At 43.6% G+C, this 23,004-nt stretch overlaps 1 protein-coding gene across 2 annotated transcripts; it reads left to right on the top strand.

The window, feature by feature from the left end:
* Window positions 1–1,296: 1,296 nt before the first annotated feature.
* Window positions 1,297–21,600, top strand: PHLDA1 (pleckstrin homology like domain family A member 1). Of its 2 annotated transcripts, XM_040410079.1 has the most exons (3): window positions 1,297–1,424; window positions 2,938–3,502; window positions 20,420–21,600. In XM_040410079.1, the coding sequence occupies exon 2, from the start codon at window positions 3,028–3,030 to the stop codon at window positions 3,472–3,474; it is 447 nt and encodes a 148-aa protein (XP_040266013.1). In that variant the 5' UTR covers window positions 1,297–1,424; window positions 2,938–3,027; the 3' UTR covers window positions 3,475–3,502; window positions 20,420–21,600. The 2 variants fall into 2 exon arrangements, with proteins under 2 accessions (XP_040266013.1, XP_040266004.1); XM_040410070.1 differs by lacking the exon at window positions 1,297–1,424 and having other exon boundaries at window positions 2,847–3,502.
* The last annotated feature ends 1,404 nt before the right edge of the window (window positions 21,601–23,004 follow it).

The following is a 23,004-nucleotide window of genomic DNA, read 5'->3' as shown; positions in this document are numbered from 1 at the left end:
ACGAGTTAACTACAGGGCAGGGAGGGGGGGGCCCACTGGCCACCAATGAGTTAACTACAGGGTAGGAGGGGGGGGCCGGCCACACTGGCCACCAATGTGTTAACTACAGGGGGGGGGCTGCCCCCTGCTGCCTGGCAGCACCTGCCAGGCAGCAGGGGGCAGTCATGTACACAGTTCTTTTAGTATATTCTAACCTGAAGCGTCCCCATCACCATGGGAACGCCTCTGTGTTAGAATATACTGTCGGATTTGAGTTTCACGATGTAACTCAAATCCGACAGTATATTCTAACATAGAGGCGTTCCCATGGTGATGGGGACGCTTCAAGTTAAAATATACCATCGGATTGGAGAAAACTCCGATCCGATGGTATATTAACTCCTGACTTTACATTGAAAGTCAATGGGGGACGGATCCGTTTGAAATTGCACCATATTGTGTCAACGTCAAACGGATCCGTCCCCATTGACTTGCATTGTAATTCAGGACGGATCCGTTTGGCTCCGCACGGCCAGGCGGACACCAAAACGACTTTTTTTTTCATGTCCGTGGATCCTCCAAAAATCAAGGAAGACCCATGGACGAAAAAACGGTCACGGATCACGGAAAAAACGGAACCCCGTTTTGCGGACCGCAAAAAAATACGGTAGTGTGCATGAGGCCTTAAGCAGAACAATCCACTTGGTCTCTAATTGCAGGAGGCGCTTCTTGATATCCCCTCCACGGCAGCCCATGGAGACCCTATCAATACCCATGCATTGTAACCCACGAGGGTCCCCCCTTTTTTCCCTGTCAGGGAGGTTGTACATGACCCCGTCACATGAGGTCTCCCTCCCTCCTCTACCCTTGTGCCTTTTGTCATATATTTCTTGTTATTTGAATATGTCTCAATAAATTACATATATTTTTTTTAGACCTGGCGTGAGAGGGGAAAAGTCGCAGATTGTGGCGCAACTAACCAATATAGGCGTATTTCAGGATAATAAATGACCCTCACCAAAAAATCTGGAGTCTGTTAGTACACATATTAGAAAATAGGGCCATTCATTCACAAATTTGCCATGTTACTAATGTCTATTTTCCAAACTCGAGCTGGATTCCATCTGTCACAGTACGGAAATCTAATAATATAGCCATGTGCAGGAATGAGGAATAGTGTGCGCCTTCTATTGTCTTCCCTCTGCACTTCCAGGCTAGCCCCCTCTTGCACCATCCCAGGCTGTGATGTCTGTGGACTGCTGCTGCCTGTGGGCGGGAATTGCTTCAAAAGCCAGAGGGGAACATTTTCCAGGGAAAGCTGGAGGCTGCAGCTGTTGCAGTCACATAGGATCGAGCTGCGCTCCCTGTTACAAGCCTGTCTATTATTTACCACAGAATTTCTTTTATATATATCCGCCTGGTGGGGCATCGCACATCACTGCCAAGTAAGTACCACATCTATTCTCTGGAATGTTATTTAATAGCATACCATCCTCCCAAGAAACTTGACGTTAACGTCCATCCAGTGCAGCGTAGAGTTATCAAGGGGTTAAACAGAATTGTATATCTGTGGAGCTGCATTGTAATAACGTGCAGACCATAGAGTGGGATCCCATCGTGAGTTTACAAACTCAGCTCTACTACATCTGTAGTTCGTTGTTATCTGTATATTCAGGACCATAACAGACAGGGCTGAACGAATGCCCCAAAATTTGTTTTGGGTTCCGATCCGGTGAAATTGGTGTTCAGATTCAATTGAGTCTGAGATTCAACCTGAATCGAACGTTTTCCAATTGCCCTGAGAAGTTGTGTAGGACACTGAGGTCTTCGAGAACTTGACAGCGGTTGGCTACAGTCCTAGAACGCCAAGACAGCATTAGTAATGTCAAAGTGACAGCGACATATAAGGCGATGGGTAAACGGATGGTAGACGGAGGTAACAACAGCCTGTCAGATTTAAAAAAAATAGCCCAAAAATAAATAAAATGTGTGGCAGATGCCTTCTCTGTCTTCTGCTCTGTAATATGGTGGCCACCGTTGTGAGTGATTTGTGTGTGGGACGAATCACAGAGGTTTCGGATTTGCTGAAATTCAGACCTTTTGGGGAATCGGTGACACAGTTGACCCCTGTAGAATTGATCTGCTCACCTCTAATAACGGACATCTGAAGACATCTACCAAGGTTTGGGCTGGTGGTCTTCTCTGACCTGAAGTCTTATCATTCTGCTTCTTTGTTAGTCTGTAATAAATACATGAACTTTCCTGGGCATGAAATATGAATTGGCTGGATATTGGGCAGAAGCTATAAAGCAGACCCATAAAGGTGGGCGTGGAGATCATGTACATGAAACTTTACGTGCCGGAGAGGGTCATATGCATATTGCTGGGAGATTGCCTGTGAGTATGTCATTACCCAGCAGCCATTGCAGGAATCAAATAGCCATCTTATGTTGTAGTTCGCACAGCATTGTATACCGTCTGCATGATTTTCACATAAAATGTAGGGACGCTTATCTAAAGAAACGTAAAGCCAAAGTCTATCTTATTATAATGTTAGAAATGGCTGGCAGGAAGAGGGGTGAACTCCATGGATAGCATTGTCCCCATTCTTTATCTGACAAACACACCTTTAGGTGTGAAGGGTAGGGCTCAGTTCACACTTCAGTTCTTTCCATCAGTTACTGTGAGCCAAAAGCAGTAGTGAAGCCTCCTCAGACATAAGGTATAATGGAAAGATCTGCAACTGACCAAGTGTGAACTGTGGGAAATAACAAAAGCTGTAATGAGGCCTATTGTCCAGCAGGTGGCGCCCAGCTGTAACCTCTGGAAAACGCCATGTTGTGGGAAACCACCGGCAGCAGAAGCGGAGCGCTGCAGCTGCTGCCGTCACACTCTGCCCACAGTGTTGCTGTCTGCCTGGCACATTGCTATGCCTCACTGTTAATGATTCCTTTCCAGGGTCTGCCCTCGCATTGGATCGCCCTGCTCAAGTCCTCCTGTACCCATCCAGGGCTTCACCGTTGGCACTTGGGTCCATCAGTAAGTAGCATGTTGGAGAGCAGCTGTAAGGTGGTGAAGGAAGGACTTCTGGAGAAGAGGAGCGATGGTTTGCTGCAGCTGTGGAAGAAGAAGAGGTGCCTGCTGACCGAGGAAGGTCTTCTGCTCATTCCCCCCAAACATCTGGAGCAGCAGCAGCAGCCTGGCTCCCCGGCCGAACCCGCCAGGATCAAGGAGCTGCATTTCTCCAACATGAAGACGGTGGACTGTGTGGAGAGGAAGGGCAAATACGTCTACTTCACAGTGGTCATGGCAGAGGGCCGGGAGATTGATTTCAGGTGTCCACAGGACGAGGGCTGGAATGCAGAGATCACATTGCAGATGGTGCAGTATAAGAACAGACAGGCTATCCTGGCCGTCAAGTCCACCAGGCAGAAGCAGCAGCACCTGGTCCAGCAGCATGGCCACCGCATCAGGAGCACCTCCAACTCTGCATAGCCCTCAGCTGCACTCCGTCTGATTCCAGGTACTGGAAGGGGCACTCAGTGCTGGTCCTCCTAGCAGACAACAGACAGCTCCCACCCATCCTTGTTGTCAGCCTGTCTTCTCTGATGGACAGAGTATTGCTAGAATAGATTAGATGGGTAGTCTAGAAAAACTTCGAAAACTGTAAACCTGATGGCTTCTGGGCATGTTCTGTAGGACTGGCTGTCGGCAGTATTTAGGGGAGGACTTGCTTAGATGCAGTTGCTACTTTTACACTTGCGTTGTTGTTTTACGGTATTGAGACGGTCTCAATAGCGGGGAAAAAACCCAAACACGTTTCTGTTTAGCTCTCATGCATTCTGAACGGAATAAGATCCGTTTAGGATGCATCAGGATGTCTACCGTTCCAGCAGCATTGCGTTTTGTGACCGCTGCAAGCTGCGGTTTTGTGTCTGGTCATAAAAACGGATCAGTCACTGAAAACAATGTAAGTCAATGGTGACATCAGTTTTTTTTTTTTTAGGAGCCTAGAAAACCGGATTCGTTACCCATTGACTTTCAATGTATTTAGTGACGGGTCAGTTTTTTTTCTCGTCTTGATGTCACACATCTGCATCCTAACGGAACGGATGCATCCTGATGTGTAAAATCCAATCGGATCTGTTCAATTCCAGTATTAAGGTCCTCTGACGGATCTCAATACCGGAATGTGAAAGTAGCCTTACACACACCGTGCTGTAGGTTAGATGTTTTTTATCATATGCTTCTTGAATATTCAGGTTTGAGATGAGATGACATACTCTCAGAAGAACGTGATACCGTTTATGACCTGGAAGGGTGTGTTAACGTTGTAACATGTACTGACATGTCCTAGGAAAGTCCTATTTTGGATCTAGGAGCTAGGACCAGCACCGCTCTACAAGAAGTGCTGATGTAATTGGAGAGAGAACTGTTCATGCAGTTGAGGGTGTGTAAGTGTGCTCAAGAGGTCCAAATATTAGAAACGTCAGCAAGGCCTCTGTAAGACCCCTTTAATGAAGTTCCCCTAGGTTTAGCACAAACCGTGACAGTAGTTGACGTCTTCTCTTCCTATGTCCCTCTGGCGGCTGCACCTGGATAAGTGGTACTGTGCTTTCTTCCTAATGATACTCATGCTTTACTAGTCCTGTCATCTGGTCCTGCCTGTGGGGCGTCACACATCTGCACAGTACTAAGAATAACCCTGCCGTAGCAAGGAAACCATGCTTCATTTCACTTCTGATCAAAGATTACATGGGATACTATTGTATATGTGGCTTAGGGCTTGTTCACATCTGCAGTGAGGCTCCATTCAGGACCTGTGTGGCAGATGCCATCAAAAACAGCAGAAGACACGTCCTGCATGGAGGAGATTTTTATGTGCTAAAAAAATCAAACATTAAACCCAACGGACCTTTTTATAGTTAGTGGGATCTATTTGGCTTTGTTGGGGTCAGTTGTGTGCCTCATGCGGCACTTCCGTTATTTTCCTCCTCTAACCGAGGAGTAGAACAAGCCGTGGTGTGAACTCAGCCTTAGGGCTCACACACACAAACGTATTTTGTGTCCCTGTACGTTTTCTTTTGTGGCCAGTATGCGGAACCATTCACTTCAATGGGGGCCGCAAAAAAAACCAAAAAACGGAAATTACTCCATGTGCATTCTGTGTCCGCATGTTCTCAGAAAAAATAGAACATTTCCTATTATTGTCCACATTACGGTGAAGGATAGGACTGTTCTATTATGGGCCAGCTGTTCCGTTCTGCAAAATGCGTAATGCATATGGCCGGTGTCTGTGTATTGCGGGTCTACAATTTGCGGGCCGCAAAAATGGATATGGTAGTCTGAATGAGTCCTTAGGGCGCATTCACACGACCGTATGTATTTTGTGGTCCCCAAAAAATACGGTTGACGTCCGTGTGACACCCGTGTTGCATCCTTTTATTTTGAGGATCCATTGTAACAATGCCTATCCTTGTCCGTAAAACTGAAAAGAATAGGATATGTTCTATCTTTTTTGCGGGGCTACCGAACGGACATAGAATGGTGTGCTGTCTGAATTTTTTGAAGACCCATTGAAATCAATGGGTCCTCATCCTATCCAACAAAACATCAGATTGGATGTGGACCAAAAATAGTCTTGTGAATAGAGCCTAATGTGAGGTTTTATTGTTCACCTGCAAGAGGAACATTCTGATCCTCAAACCTATAGCCTAATATTCTCCATTAGTGGATAGAAGTGGGAACCCTTACAGATTATCTAGAAACACAAAGGGGTCATGTCTAAATAGTGTTATTGCTACATCAGACCTTAAAAATTATTTAAAGTGGTCAACCCTGAGCCAGCAGTCATTGGATATCAGGGATAAGTTGTGGGTGCTGCAAGGGAAATGTAGTATTATAGGGCACCATTCAAGCAAATGGGCAACCATGGTGAGTCTGCCCAATCAATATCCTTTCTTTCATTCCAAGGAGACCTGCTTCTATGATCTCCATATGACCTCATAGGAAGTATGGAAAGATGTCTTCTTGAGAATTGTGTCTGTATGTGTCACTTCTACCTTCACTGCAGAACTTTCCTGGTACCTCATTTTATACATGACCTACAGAACCTTCTAATGGGGTTTAGCGTTTCCGAGTGACTTGAAGCTTTTATTCAGCAGTATCATTTAGTAATTATTTTTGAAATATGACCATTTCTATCCGTGTCTTTGCTGAGTTGGCACTTGAGCTAGAGCTGTAGAAATGTCAAGAGCCAGGTAGCTAATGCATCTACAAATGTGCAACTGGTGCATCGTTTTCTGTCCGCCCGAAAACCGGCACTTATGCCATTAAGCGGCCGGACCCTATAAAAGTCATTGGGGTCCGGCAGTGAACAGCTGTATCTGGCTAGGCCAGATTCGGTGAACTCCCTGCTGGATCAATTGAGCCTCTTGCACATGAACTTATTTTCTTTCCGTGTCCGTTCCTTTTTTTTTTTGCGGACCATATACGAAACCATTCATTTCAATGGGTCCACAAAAAAAATGGAAGATACTCTGTGTGCATTCCGTTTCCGTATTTCCATATATCCGTTCTGCTAAAAGATAGAACATGTCCTATTATTGTCCGCATAACGGACAAGCATAGTACTGTTCTATTAGGAGCCAGCTGTTCCATTCCGCAAAATACGGAATGCACACGGATGTCATCTGTATTTTTTTGCCGACTTTTGACCGCAAAATACATACGATTGTGTGTAAGAGGCTTTAAACGGAGGTGTGAACCTACCCTAACTAGCCCTTTTGCCTGTACTGATGTCTGTGAATGCTTCCAGAAGACCCAGGGTGATTTCACATTAGATTTTTTATTTTTTTTATTGCACTTTTTTTTTTTGGGCAGTGATAAATGCTGGCCACTACGAAATTCTAAAACATCCTACAAAGGCCTCTTCCACACAGTCAGTATTTGGCCAATATTTGCATTAGTATTTGGTCAGTATATGTAAACCAAAACCAGGACTGAGGCACAAATATTTCTATTATATCTTTTTTCCGTCTGTTTCACTCCTGGTTTTGGCTTACAAACACTGATAAAAAAATAAAAATAAAAATCACTGAAAAAAGGTAATAATGCACTTTTTTTTTACAAACACTGATGCAAAATACTGACCGAATACTAACCGTGTGAAAAAGGCCAAAGGCCTCATGCACACGACCGTTGTGTGCATCCGCGGCCGTTGTTCCGTTTTCAGTTTTTTTTTTCGCGGACCCATTGACTTTCAATGGGTCCGTGGAAAAATCGGAAAATGCACCGTTTGGCTTCCGTGTCCGTGATCCGTTTTTCCAGTCCGTGAAAAAAATATGACCTGCCCTATTTTTTTCACGGACAACGGTTCACGGACCCATTCAAGTCAATAGGTCCGTGAAAAATCACGGATGCACACAAGATAGTCATCCGCGTCCGTGATCCGTGTCCGTTTTTCCTATCATTTTCAATGCAAACTTGACTTTTTTTTTTTTTCACTTTTCATGTCCGTGGATCCTCCAAAAATCAAGGAAGACCCATGGAAGAAAAAACGGTTACGGAACAACGGAAATCCGTTTTGCGGACCGCAAAAAAAAACGGTCGTGTGCATGAGGCCAAACTCTGTTTTTGTAGTGGTGTTTAAAGGCAGTTTTCGGGGACTTTTTTGTCTCTTGGTGTATTTTTTTTAATAGCAGCATGTTCTGGGTGTGTTTGTTTTTTCTGGAGTTTTCTCAGACAAAACCACGGGTGGAGTCAAACACAGCTTTTTGTGGCAGTTTTTTGACCCGAAGCCAGAAGTGGATCCAGCAGGATGGAGAAGTAGAATTCCTTCCTTTCTATTTCTTATTCCCTTCCAAACCACTTCTGGCTTTTGCCCCATAAACTGCCACAAAAATGTGTGTGTCATCACCCTAACAGAATCAAATCTTAAGGGCTTATGCACACAGCCCTAAGTGGTCCGCAAAACACGGATCTCTGACCAGTGAAAGCCATAAGGGAGCCTGTCACCACTATATGACCATATACAGCACTTACATTGTCCTGTAGCACACCTATACATGAATGTAATGGGACCTTTGTTATTTTCTTTAGACTTGCAGGAAAAACGACGTTTAATTCATATGCAAATGAGCACCCGCAAGTGCCCAGGGGCGGAGTTCACTGTGTAGGAGCCCCGGCCCATGGTTACTCCTCCCCAGCCTCTGCCTTTGCCCGCCCTCCTATTCCCTTGTAACATCCCTAGGTCCAGCCGAGATCCCGTGCCCACAATGGGAATCGCAGTGCACATGCCTCAGCCCAGCGAAGCTGTGTCAGGCACGGGATCTCGGCCGGACCTAGGGATGTTACAAGGGAATAGGAGGGCGGGCAAAGGCAGAGGCTGGGGAGGAGTAACCATGGGCCGGGGCTCCTACACAGTGAACACCGCCCCTGGGCACTTGCGGGTGCTCATTTGCATATGAATTAAACGTCGTTTTTCCTGCAAGTCTAAAGAAAATAACAAAGGTCCCATTACGTTCCTGTATAGGTGTGCTACAGGACAATGTAAGTGCTGTATATGGTCATATAGTGGTGACAGGCTCCCTTTAAGTTCTGTAAAAATGTCCTTTCCTTGCCCACAAAACGGGCAAGAATAGGACATGTTCTATGTTTTTGTGGGGCCGCGGAACAGATGTGCAGATGCGGACAGCACACCGGTGTACTGTGCACATCTTTTGCAGCCCCGTTGAGATGAAAGAGTCCGCATCCAGTCCACAAAAAGCGTGGAGTGGTTGCGGACCGAAACTACGGTAGTGTACATGAGCCCTAATGGTCTAACTAATTCTTAAAGTCTGCAAGAATTGTGCCCATCCCTGTAGTAACATTAGGCTACTTTCACGCTAGCGTTTTTTTAGCGGATCCGTCATGGATCTGTAAAAACGCTTCAGTTACAATAATACAACCGCATGCATCCGTCATGAACGGATCAGGCTGTATTATGTCTTATATAGCCAAGACGGATCCGTCATGAACACCATTGAAAGTCAGTGGGCGACGGATCCGTTTTCTATTGTGTTAGAGAAAACGCATGCAGCACCATTGACTTACATCGTGTGTCAGGACGGATCCGTCATGCTCCGCACCAAATCGCAGACACAAAAACGCTGCTTGCAGCGCTATTCTGTCCGCGATGGGGACGCAACCAAATGGAACGGAATGCATTTTGGCGCACTCCGTTTCATTCAGTTTTGTCCCTATTGACAATGAATGGGGACTAAAACTGAAGCGCTTTCATCCGTTATTGAGATCCTATGATGGATCTCAGTAGCGGAATTGAAAACGCTAATGTGAAAGTAGCCTTAATTGCATGAAGAATGAATAGAAACCTTGATTGTTGGCATTCTGGTGTATTTAGTGACTATACTATTCTTCTAGATTTTGCCCATCCGCTTTTACCGTGCATGTTTTATGTTTGTTCTCTGGTATGTGTTGCTGAGTGTTGCTACATGAATGCTTTGAATTGTAAAACAGAGGAGTGGCGGAATGATTCACTTGATACTTTCCTTCTTTATCCTCTGTGATATCGGAAGTCGTAAACAGCTGCCGGATTACATGCTATTTTTACCGCCATCGTGCTGTTTGTTACATATTAGCTATGTTTTATATTAGCCTTCAAACACAAAGTGCAGATGACGTTTGGGTCATGTCACAATGTAACGATGACTTCACTGGCGATTAGGCTAGATTACATGAAGTGTAGCTATTCTTTCCTCTAATTTAAAGGGAATCTGTCACCACATACCTGTAAGGGAGCATTCACGCCACCATTTTGTTTTTCGTTCTTCTGATCCGAATTTTTATTTTTTTTGAGCATCACGTATGGCCAGTTTGCATTTGTTTTTGTCAGTTCCGTTAGAGATCCGTTATTTTAGGCAGGAGAAATAGCCATCCTAGGCTACTTTCACACTAGCGTTTTCAATTCCGCTATTGAGATCAGTCATAGGATCTCAATAACGGAAGAAAACACTTCAGTTTTGTCCCCATTCATTGTCAATGGGGACAAAACTGAACAAAGCGGAATGTAGCAAAATGCATTCCATTCAGTTTGGTTGCGCTCCCATCGCAGACAGAATAACCCAGCAAGCAGCGGATCCGTCCCCCACTGACTTTCAATGGTGTTCATGACGGATCCGTCATGGCTATAGAAGACATAATACAACCGGATCAGTTCATGACGGATGCATGCGGTTGTATTATTGTAACGGAAGCGTTTTTGCAGATCCATGACGGATCCACAAAAGAAAAACGCTAGTGTGAAAGTAGCCTTAACAGATCTCTGATGGAACTGACAAAAACTGACGGATCAGTTATTTTTAGTGTAAAGTGAGCACGACTGATGCTGAAAATAATGTTCTTCTTGACGGATCAGAAGATCGGAAAACAAAACAGGGATGTGAATGCCCCCTAAGTAAAACCAGCTGTATGTTCAGCATATTGTATTGCTCTTTGTCCCATCCTTATCCCTGCCCCTAGTTCTGAGAAATAAGGCTTGTGCAGATTTGCCCCTTGGTGCAACGAGGGAGTTGCCCTGGCACCTTGTTGCACCCGGGGCTCTGCTCATTCTTCTTGTTGGTTGTGACCCCGTTGCTTTGGCTGATAGGGCCAGGCAGTTTAGACATACCCACGCCTGGCCCTGAAGTCTCGCGGCAGCACATTTGACGCCCATGCAGTATATGGCTGGAGATCGCGGGTTAGACAGATTCCATCTCCAGCGATGTACAGCTCTTGTGCTGAGAAGACTTCAGTGCCAGGCGTGAGTATGTCTACATTGCCCGGCTCTATCAGTCAAAGCAGCGGGGGCAGCAAGCAGAATGAACGAAGCCTCGGGTGGAACGGTAACGTTTATCTGCATATTAGGGCTCATTCACATGAAGGTAAGCCTTCCGTGCCTTTGCTGCCGACCGCAAATTGCGGTTCTCAATGCACAGGCACCGGCTGCGTGAATCCTGTATTGCGGCCATTGACTTGAATGGGTTCGCGATATATGGCAAAGGATAGGACATGTCCTATCTTTTGCTGTGCGGGGGCACGGACAACAAAGCCCGCGGAAGCGCTTCTGAGCACTTCCGTGGGCTTCCAATCCATGCCTCGGATCTGCATCGCTCCTTATCTTGCGGATTGCTGACCTATTCAAGTCAATGGGACTGCATCCTTGATACGGAATTCAGACCGCCAGTGCCTGTATATTGTGGACCTGCTGTTTGCGTTCTGCAATACAGACACAGACGGCTTACGGTCTTTTAAATGGGCCCTTATTTCTCAGCATTGGGGGCAAGGATGGGACAAAGAGCGTTACAATATGCTGACAAGCGCACACCTGGACTTACAGGTAGGTGGTGACAGCTTCCCTGGAAAGTTATATAATGCCTTGTAGTGTCGGGTTTCCTGGCATGTACCGTATATCTTCATTTCTAGGAATGGTTCATATGCATGTTGGATATACTACAGGAATATTTCACTGTAGCAAGCAGCACTTAGTGAAGGTAATGAATCCGGGGGCATACATAGAGTATTTCAACCTGCTTACTGGACAGTCTGCGGCTGAAGTCCAGGGCAGACACTCGGATTTCTGGACGTGCAGTTTACTATACTGTAGCTCCTCATGAGGATTAGCCGTATTCAATGGGTCCCTCAGACTGCTCCTGGCAGCACCTGCTAAAATAAGCAGCATGGAGCAGCGGGACGAGGACCCCCATAGCAAAGATTAAAATTGTTAAAACCTCTGCACCACTAACCACCTTTATCAGGTGGACTTGATGCTACACGACCGTATGTGGACCCATTCATTTCAATGGGGCCACAAAAGATTCCGTTCCTCAGCCTTGCCACAAATATAGAGCATGTCCTATTCTTGTCCGCAATTGCGGACAAGAATAGGCATTTTCTATAATAGCGGCGGCCATGTGCGATGCGCAAATTGCGTAATGCAAATGGGCCGGTATCCGTGTTTTGCGGATCCGCAAAACACTACGGTCGCGTGAATGTAGTCTTACATGATCTTTGGGCTGATGTCCCACAGCCATGTTTCCTAATGTAGTATGCTTTGTAGAGAGGGGGTCCCTGCACAGCTTAAGGTACATTCTCACAAAAGGCAGTTAAAAACGGCAAAATGGTCCATTTTTAACGGTCTTTTTTTTCACAGATGCCTTTCTGAAAAATGTCCATTAAAAACAGCGGCAGTTTTTCAGGGTCGTGTGAATGTACCCTTATGAATGGGGCCATTCTGGGCTTGCCTCCTCTCTGCTCGAACTTCATAGCAGTTGCATAGGATTTCCCTGTGGTACATGTGCCCTTGGGCCAAATTCATGTGTCTTTTTAGCTACGAATGGGGTCATTTATGACCAAATATACACCCCCTTTTGGCGTATATTTGGTGCAGATTTTGGTGCAAAGGTGATTTGCCTCAAATCTGTGACTTCATCCCCTTCCCACGCAATGTATGCCAGTTCTAAAAAATGGCGTGGCTTGGGCCGTGAAGAGGGCAGGCCAGCAGGCACATCTCATTTATCACAAATAGGGCTGATGCGCACGAACGTATTTTCTTTCCGCTTCCATTCCGTTTTTTGTGCGGACCGTATGCGGAACCATTCACTTCAATGGGTCCGCAAAAACAACGGAAGCTATTCTGTGTGCATTCAGTTTCCGTATTTCCGTTTCGCAAAAAAGTAGTGCATGTCCTATTATTGTCCGCAAATCACAGTCCGAGGCACCGTTCAAGTTAATGGGTCTGCAAAAAGTACAGGACACACATGGAACACATCCGTATATCATCTGTATTTTGCGGATCCATACTGTAGAAATACTATGCGCAACCCATATTGCTCATGTGTTTGGTGATTAATAAGTTACTGTTTCCGATCCGCAAAAAATGGATTGCATACGGAAACCATACGGATATGTTTTGTGGAATAACGGAACAGAAGAGGACTTGAATCAGAAAAAAAAAAAAAACTCAGATACGGAACAACGGATCCGTGAAAAACGGACCGCAAAACAACAACGGTCGTGTGCATGAGCCCTTACTGGAAGAGCTGTAAGACTGTGATTCTCTGATAAATTTGGGAGTAATCAAGTTTGCTATAGTAAACTTTGCCATTGCAGTTTACATAACAAGAGTATACTCTGATATATGCTGCTGACAGATCTGCCTTAAATAGATAGGATAATAAAATGTTTCTGAATGAAGCATATGAAGTCAGTGGAGCAGCGCTGCAGTGACGACCTCGGTCCACTACAAGGTTCACAGTGCTGGGTTATTCTGGTTCCTTCTTCCGGGAAAGGAGCTACAGGGATGCGGAGTGTCTGACCCCCGCCGATCAGCTAGTGAGGATAGGCCATTGTTTAATAAATGCTGGACAACCCCTTTAATCTACAAGTCCTTACATCCAAGGGCGTAGCTAAAGGCTCATGGGCCCTGGTGCAAGAGTTCAGCTTGGGCCCCCCTTCCCTCAGTGCTTTGTGGCCAGGGGCAGGGAAAAACATAGCCTTTGTGCTGCCTCCCCAATGCCAAATTCTTGACCTAAACCCTTCCCTCCACCCAGGGGTGTCTTCTTATGTGGCACAAGGGTCTTTGGGCCCCTCAGGCTCCTGGGCCCGATAGCGACTGCTACCTCTGCACCCTCTATAGCTACGCCCCTGCTTACATCTAGAGTATATGTTATGGTGGAGAAAGGCTCAATATTAATGCCGTGCTATATCCCACAATATTGTTCTAGATACTATAAAGCTTCCTAAAGAGAAAATTGCTTTGATAGTTTAATAATTATTTCTTCAGATAAATGATAAATGACAGATAAGTCACTAGTATTAGCCAGTATTAGGGAACATCTCTGGTGATTACTGGAAATGAACACATACCTGTGAATTCTGTCATTGTTCTACTATTCTTCAATCGGCCGTGTCAGATTGGGCCATCAGTGTAGCAGTGGATCCTCTGGTGGGCCCCAAATATCCAGAAGAAAACCCCTATTTGGCTGCCTTTGGAATCTCATTTATCTCTCTCGGGGTCAGAGCTCTGTTTTCAGGACATCACTAGGTAGAGCACAGGAGCTAGTGAATGTCCATTTCATACTGAATCCAAAGAGAGCTGTATACATCCACGATTAGTAAGCTCCCCCTAGTGGTGACGGCAGCTGATCAGATTCTTCCCTTTAATCTACAAGTCCTTACATCTATATGTTATGGTGGAGAAGGCCTCAATATTAATGCCATGCTATATCCCACAATACTGTACTAGATACTACAGAGCTTCCTAAAGAGAAAAATTGCTTTGATAGTAACGATTTCTTCAGATAAATTATGCACATGTTTGAGAGATAAGCCACTAGTATTAGCCAGTATTAGGGAACATCTCTGGTGATTACTGGAAATGAACACATACCCGTAATTTTAATTTTAATCTCAGACCACAGATCAAGGAGCTAATTTCCTAATATATGTGCTTCTCCGTTTACCGAAACCTCAAATGTATTTCTTTTCTTCAATATTTTCTAACCTAATTGGATGGATAAAAGAAATATGAATCTGTCAGACTGTGGGAGGTTATTTGCCTTCAAACTAAATAAATCCCAAATGCAGGCTGAAAGAGGAGAGTGTATTTCCAGTAATCTTCTATGGGAACCTCCTCAGTCTGAGTTATATCATTGTTAGGCTCTGTTCACACATATTTAGCATTTTTTTCCATCAGGTATCTGTTTCTCAGTTTATCATACTGTACCATTTTGTTCAATAATATAGTATTATAGTTAGTAGGGGTAAAGTGATGATAATTAAATCTGTGAAATGAGTAGTAATGTTAGTGTGAATGTGTCATCAGAAAATGACAAATGTTTAAATAACTTTTTTATGTTTAACATATTTTTTAATAATTTTTGATGATGTTATTTTTAATTTTCCATGTCACTTTTTATATTTAAACTAAAACCAAGAATCCTGCAGTTTTTGCATTGGCCGCTATGTCAAATACTGTAATTGGCACCACTTCTTGGTCTGTACAGATCACTGTACTGCAGTTAAATGGGGTTGTCTAGACTTTTAATATTGATGACATATCCTCAGAATAGGTTGTCAATATCAGATCGGCGTGAGTCCGACACCCGGCCCCCCCACAGATCAGCTGTATGAGGAGACGCCGCGCACAGTGTGAGTGTGCCGTCTCTCTTCTCTCTTCCTGCTCACCGCTGCTGTCTATATGGCAAAGCAGCAGTGAGCAGGAAGAGAGACATGCTAGTTCTAATTCTAGTCTAGTCTCCTTACGGTTGTCACGATACCAAAATTTAGATTAGATTCTGATACCATAAAAAAGTATTGCGATACTCAATACCATTTGATACCATGCGAAAAAAATAAAACACCAAAAAATCTGCATGCATTCCGCATTTTATGGAACGCCTGGCCCATAATAGAACAGTCCTATTCTATTTTTGGGGGGGACAAGGTGACAAAAAAATGGCGATTAAAAAATATATATATTTTAATAGTTTGAACTTTTTTCGGGCGTGGCAATATATAATATGTTTATTTATTTATTGTTTATAGATTTTATATGTAAAATTGGGAAAGGAGGTGATTTACACTTAATATTTTTTTTTTTTTTACTTTTTATTTAATAACAATTTCTCCCTTAGGGGCTAGAACCTGGGATATTTTAATCCCTTGTCCTATTCCTCCTATTAGAGCTCTATTAGGGTGAATAGGACCTCACACTGTCCCTGCTGCCCTGTGCATAGTACACACGGCAGCAGGGAGATTACCATGGCAGCCAGAGCTTCAGTCCTGGCTGCCATGGTAACCTATGGTAACCGATCTGAGCCCCACGATTACACTGCTGGGGCTCCGATAACAACTGCCACTGCACCACCAATGAAGAGGGGGGAAGCAGCGCGCTCATGTTCTGTGATACTAGACTGTGCAGTATCGCAGCCTAGTATCGGTAGAAGGCAAATCCCGGTATCGATACCGGTACAAAAGTATCGATTGGGTATCGATAATTTGATACCCGGTGCAACCCTAGTCTCAATCACTATCCATAATAATGCTTCATGTTTGCAATATATAGATAGCATAAACTGTAGATGATGATGATATTCTTTTTCACATCATGATGTATGGTGGCATAGTGTAAAGGGTTTTTCAACTTTTTTATACTGATGACCTATCCTCTAGATAAGTCATCAGTATCTGATTGGTGGGGGTCCGACACCTGGGACCCCCATTGATCAGCTGTTTGAGAAGGCTTCAGCGCTTGCAGTAGTGCTGTGGCCTTCTCGCAGCTTACCCTAGGTCATGTGATGTCTTGTTTATCGGTCACATGGCCTAGGCACAGCTCAGCCCCATTAAAGTGAATGGGGCTGAGCTGCAGTCAGGGGTGGACTGATCATACACCCTACCGGGAAATTTTCTGGTGGGCCAATGCTCAAAGGGGCTGCCTGAGCAGACGGACGCTGGCCAGGTACATAACAATCTGATGATCTCATTATTAATTAATGCAAGGGGGATCAGGTACTTATGCACCAGGCCAGCGACCCTCCTGATTTTTACTGTATGGCCATCCTCAGGGCAGTGGCACAGTGTAGTACTGCAGCGGGAGCGGCAGTATTTTGTGTGGCACTGTGGTATTTGGTTCTGCTGGGGCGGTATTTTGTGCTGCACTTTGGTATGGCTGGTCTTTCCTACTTTGTGTCCCTGTCTACTTGTGTTGCTCTGCCTTCTGTCAATTTAGACCCGCCTACAACATGGGGCCACTTTTTTATTTTCCAGGGTCACTTTAAGTTGCCAGTCCGCCCTTGGCTGCGATACCAAGCACAGCCACTATACAGTGTACACCACTGTGTTTGGTGAGCTGAGAGAAGGCTGCGGCGCTACTGCAAGACCCGCTGCCTTCTCATCCCCACCCTTGGAAAAAACGCTTTAAATACAAGGTCTACGTACTGGAGCGTCAAGATTATAATAGCTGTTGTGGCATATTGCTTTGATTTTATAGAAGTTTCCACAAACAAATATACTTTATTATGAGTTTTGGTAATCTTCAGATTCTGAATCCATATGTAAATTTATTGTATTTTATTTATTTGTGAGCTGTAGATTGATGAAATGTTGAACCAGAAGAATTCACAGGATGTGCACAAGCATTTATTATTCGTGTAAAGGGGAAATATTCTGCTAAATGTTATTCATTTGCTCCACAGATACAGTGCTGCATTCCTTCTAGTATAGGTGGCAAATGTGCTACAAATGCCTTATTTTTATATTCTATTTCGCAAGGCTATTTCAGGCTCAAGAGACTGATAATAAATTAACTCAAACTGAATACTTTTTACGACATCAGCAATTTGTATTCTGGTCTTTGAAATACTAGGGTCAAATGTAGACGTATGTTTAATGCTTGACCAGCAGTGTCCCTGGAAGCTGGCAAACATAAAATGATGATGAAATACTGGTGAAATACTGAAATAGGTATTTGAGAAGGACCAAATGTAAATATAAATCATGTTTTCCAATCCCAGAGAGGCAGTTCTAACTGATAAAGTATTTTGTATTCTATAATTGTTCTACTCCTAAATTGTAAGGTGTTGCTATCATCACTGTTGGACTGGCCCACCAGAGTAGCTGGTACCCAGGGCCCAGGCTCTAATACCTACCATAGTGGGCCCCAAAGGTCCAGAAGAAAAACTCTATTTGGCTGCCTTTGGAGTCAGTAATTTGTCACTAGGGTCTATTTCTTGTGAAGAAAAGGCTGGCACTCGCTTCTCATTGCAGTAATGGCGTTCTTTATTGTCACATTGTATAGTAGGGGAGGAAGTATGGGAGTATATACGGAGTGCCTCTCCTAGACACAAGCATCGCTGTCTACCATCACCAGAATGCCGACTTATGAATACAATACATAGGGTCTATTTCTTAGCATCAAAATCTATTAGATATGTATAAATTGGAGGGCACTCTGCTATCTGGTGTTGCACAGATTGATCAAATGCGTATTTATAAACAAATATGTATTATCAAACAATAATATAGACTAAAAATAAAAATTTTAAGTAAAAAATATAGCAGATAAATATAATTTCAAATATTTCACATCTATATCATAATTATTTGAACATGTAGGTTAGTTCACGGTCTTACAGTAGCAGCTGGTATGCTGTGAGACTGTGAACTAACCTACATGTTCAACTAATTATGATATAGATGTGAAATATTTGAAATTATTTGTATCTGCTATATTTTTTACTTTCTATTTTACGATTTACTTTTTATTTTTAGTCTATTTTATTGTTTGATAATAAATATTTGTTTATAAATACACATTTGATCATTCTTTGCAACACCAGATAGCAGAGTGCCCTCCAATTTATACATTTCTAAATTACTCGGTCAACGGTGGGTGTGCACCTGGACCATAATTTTAGGCTGGTTGAGCCACTATGACCTTGACTCAAAATCTGTTAGACGTTAATGCTAAGATAGGGGGTTAGGTCTAGAGAATAATTTCCTCTGATGGGCCCAAGGAACCCTATTCCGACTGTGCCTAATATCTTTTTATTCATTCTGTGCTGATTAATATATCTCTATCAGGGTCAGAGCTCTGTTTTCAGGACATCACTAGGTAGAGCACAGGAGCTAGTGAATGTCCATTTCATACTGAATTTAAAGAGAGCTGTATACATCCACGATTAGTAAGCTCCCCCTAGTGGTGAGAGCAGATGATCAGATTCTTATCTTTGAACACATATGAGTGCAGGGGATTTTGAGATCTCTATAAATACCCTGTGGCCACAGAGGATACCATTGTCTGGGTTTACATAGAACATGTAATTCAGGCTGAGCACTCCTGTTTTGATTCCGTTATATGGTAATGTTATATGAGGGTGACAGTATAGCTGAGAAGACTCCTCCTGCAGAGAAAGTAGTAAGGGGGATATGTTGTCAGCTGCCAGAAGGGGACAGGAAGCCCAGTGACCACTCCGAGTAGCATAGATTAGCAGCATGAAAACAAAAATATGAAAACTGTATTTGTTTTATGTCACAAACACTGTAAATTACTTTTAAGCAGCTATTAACATCCTTTCAGGACTTTGGGTTATCATGAGATTACCACTTTAAGGGCCTGTTATCATCAGATTTTTGTTCTGCATTTAGTGTATACGCTAGCAAAGTTCACAATATACATACAATAGCTTCTATTCCAAAACAGTGTCCTATTGACCTCCAACTGTCCAGTGTACATCAGTATATTGCAAAAAATGGCATGGAATTGTGTACTCAACTATGCTGTTCCATTCCACAGAGTCCTGTAAAAAATGAAAATTGATAACAAATGCCATGATGGCCTATACCTTCAACACATGCCTCCAGAAGCTCCAGTCATACATGGACAGTTATCTGTGGAGCTTCCCTGGGCTTAGAGCTGTCTCTAGAGGGTCAAGAGCTTCTCCTCCCTTTCAACCAAAAGGCCCTGCATGGTAGAAAGTGCAATACACTCCCAAGTGCGCTGCCCCATCACCTGGAGCAGAAAGGCTGCTATGCTATCCCCATTGCAAGTTTCCCCCCTGTTCTCCTCCTTGTACTGAGCTGGCAGGCCGAGAACATAGCCAATCTTCCGGGCAAAGGAGTTGAGTATATGAAGATGCCACAATTCCCCTCTTCACTCACCCTCAGCTTTTGTCAATTTAGCTGGAAGAAATGCTTGAGTTGCGGGAGTACCCCAACGCTCTTATCTTTAGAGCGGTAGAAGTCCCCAAATCAGGATTCAGAGTGCTTGATACCTGGTCTAGAAACTGCCCTAAGGAAGCTCCTGACAGTCACCATATATGGATAGTTACATAATTTGGGCCATCAGGGTAGCGCTGTCCATATACGGTAACTGCTTATATATGGACGTTTTTTATTTTATTCACCAGACTTCCCCTGGCAGCACAGTTCTGATAGCTGTAGGGATTGGGGGTGGAGGTGGATGGACAATAGCAGACAACAAGGAGGAGGTGACAAGGGGACAAAAGCTTGCGTGTTTCTAGCCTCCTTGTTCTGCTGTTGGCCCCCGTGCTCCACCACCACGAGCTCCATTGTCCTAAGATTTTCGATTTGTGTTTAGTATACCTCTGACGATAGGCTCCAAGTGTGATGTGAACAGAGCCTAAGAGAGTCTGTCTACCCTTCTAACCTCTAGTTCTTCTTATTATTATTTATTATATGGAAATGTGCTTTAAATTAGCTTCAGCATTTTCTTGCTGGTAATGGAAGTGGTTAAGAAAAGTGCTTTTGAAAAGTATTTTCTATGGAGCCTCCTGATTATTCACACCACTAGATGTTACGTAGCATAGTAACGTTTATTGTGAGGTCTATAGATGTTGCAGTGTCTGTATATGTCACTAATGGACTGTCTACTGCTGTTTTACAGGTTGAATTGAGGACGCACTTTACTGGGTACAAGTCTTTTGCTCACCTCCCCTAATACATTCAAGAATTTAGCTATGACTGTGCTGGCCTAATGACATATGCTGCAGCTGAAGACATGCAGGAATGTCTGCACTTATCTATGGACCATAGGATGTACGCTAGAAATGGAAAATATGTGCGGACATAATGTACATTCATTTTACTGTATTCTATTTATTTCTTCCTTTTTTGCTATGTGCCAAACATGACTGTATAAGGCGAACAGCTCATTGTAATGATGTGTATTCCGCTCCACGTCTCGCTTGGCTTCTCCATTCTGAAAGCGCTAAAATGCTTCACCTAAGCACACGATAGGTTGTATTTCTTTTCTTTTCCTTACCATGGAGGACACAGGCATTTTTCTACTAGGATTTACACCTGAAATTAAATCATATGAAATATTTTTCTTTTCAGCTGAATAAACCTGAAAGACAGAAGAAGATGAAAATCAAATAATAGAATCTGACGGTTCTGTTTGGTCAGGCCGATAATTCCCATCTGATGTTTTCTCTCTTCGTGTTGTCAGCTGGATTTGCAATGTTCAGACGCTGTATATTTGTAGCCAGAATGCATCTTCTATCAGCTCTATAAAGGATGAGAGAACTTCACAGGGGAGTAATCCATTTATGTTTCTCCCCGGTCTTGGTAAATTTGACATTGGGGATCCTCACAGTAAAATAAAACCTGAACCTTGGTTCAGAAGAAGAGACAGGAATGATCTGTTATAAACCTGCTATATATACAGGTTGTTCCAATTACTGTTCCTGCTGCTTGTAGTGCATAGTACTCTCTGAAGGTGCCAGCAGCTAAGGAACTACATGGAGGAGGCCCAAAAGCCACATGTCCTTTGGGGCACATTTAGATGGGCAGATTGTTGGGAACAAATGTTTGCAAGAATGGTCATTCTCAAAAATTTGCTTGACAATTGGGCCATGTAAATCCACCTTTAGGCAGTTGAAATCCAACAGTCCTTATCTTCTCTGACATCTCCCATCGGGGGAGAGTCAGGTGGCCCCCATACTCATTTTATGCTGCCCAAATCAGCTGGTTTGGCCAACATTAATGAGCCAGCTTAACACATTTCTTGATAAGTTTAAGAACATTTAAGAAACATGATATTGCAACAAAGGCTATTGAAGGTAGTGATGCATAACAAAAAGCCGATATGATGTATTAGAAGCCTTTAGACATCCTTGTACAAATCGATTCATTCATCAAATAGAGTTCTTCACCTGCGAGGGGTTGTCCCCGCTGCTTAACATCTCCCTTGACACCTGACTGACAGGTCTGGACATCTTGCCTGGCCCTGACAATCTTGCGCCTGCCCCCACTACTTCGAGTCGTGGCACAAGCATAGAGGCTCTGCTGCCGATACAGGACCAGTGACGGTTAATGCGTTGCTACACTTCCAGGTAGTGGTGCATGAACATTCACTGCTCAGGAACTGTCAGTAGAGCTTTTGCACTTGCGCTTGTATGCAGGGCATAGTGTTGCCAACCAGAATTTTTCTTTTTTCTGGACAACTTATCGCAAAATCACAAACATCCAACATTTGTTACGGACAAATTGGAAAACCATAATGAATGATAAAGATTATAAGTAGGGATGAGTGAATCGACTTCGGCTGTTTCGTGACAGATGATTTACATAAAACTTTGTTACAATATTGTACGGAGCAGGAGCTCCGTACAGTATTAGAATGTATTGGCTCCGATCCGTACAATATTAGAACAAAGTTTTATGCGAATTGACTTTGGATGTTTCATCCAAAGTTGATTCGCTCATCCTGAATTATAAGTAATACATGCTATAGCTCAACACACTGATAACTCATTACCAGCATTTACTGTGAGCTGGAAAATGATGATAATTACCACCAAAATAATCTAGTCAAGTATCACCAGTCTTTAAAAAAATCACACATCTATTTTTCAGACACAGGAAAAAAGTTAACAATTTTTACTAACTGTCCAGAAATTTCTGGACAGTTGGCAACACTGCCAGGGGAGCAGCGCAGGTGCAAGATTGTCTAGGCCGTGCAAGATGTCCAACCATGTCAGTGAAGCGGTTGGGGGAGCATATGTTCAGCAGCGTGGACAGCCCCTCGCAACTGAAGAACTTTATCTCATTAAGGAATCAATTTCTACAAATTGATTTGCTCATCCCTACTTCCTACTAATGATTTCAGGGAAAAATGAAAAGTTTGTCATTTAGGTAGGGAGGACCTTCTGTGGACATGAATTGCTCAGGTTTTCCAATGTCATAGTAGGTATAAAGTCAGAGCAGGTTCCTTAGGGGCATTGGAGGCATTTGGAAGGCTTAATACATACATTGATTGCTAGGTGTACCTCGACCATGTAGGCTATGAGAACCTACATTTGTAAACAATACTGCCCCACCTCATACAGTAAGTCGTTGTTTTATCATTATAAATACTAATCGGTACTACAGTCCCTTCACGTAGGCTGAGCATGGCTGCTTCAAAATAGTTATGAAATTATGACTCACATTGACAGTTTGGAAACACGCACAATAAAGCTGAGTACT

This window comes from Bufo bufo, chromosome 1, assembly GCF_905171765.1.
Source record: "Bufo bufo chromosome 1, aBufBuf1.1, whole genome shotgun sequence".
In the NCBI taxonomy this organism is placed as follows: domain Eukaryota; kingdom Metazoa; phylum Chordata; class Amphibia; order Anura; family Bufonidae; genus Bufo; species Bufo bufo.
This window is presented reverse-complemented; position numbering and strand designations above follow the sequence as displayed.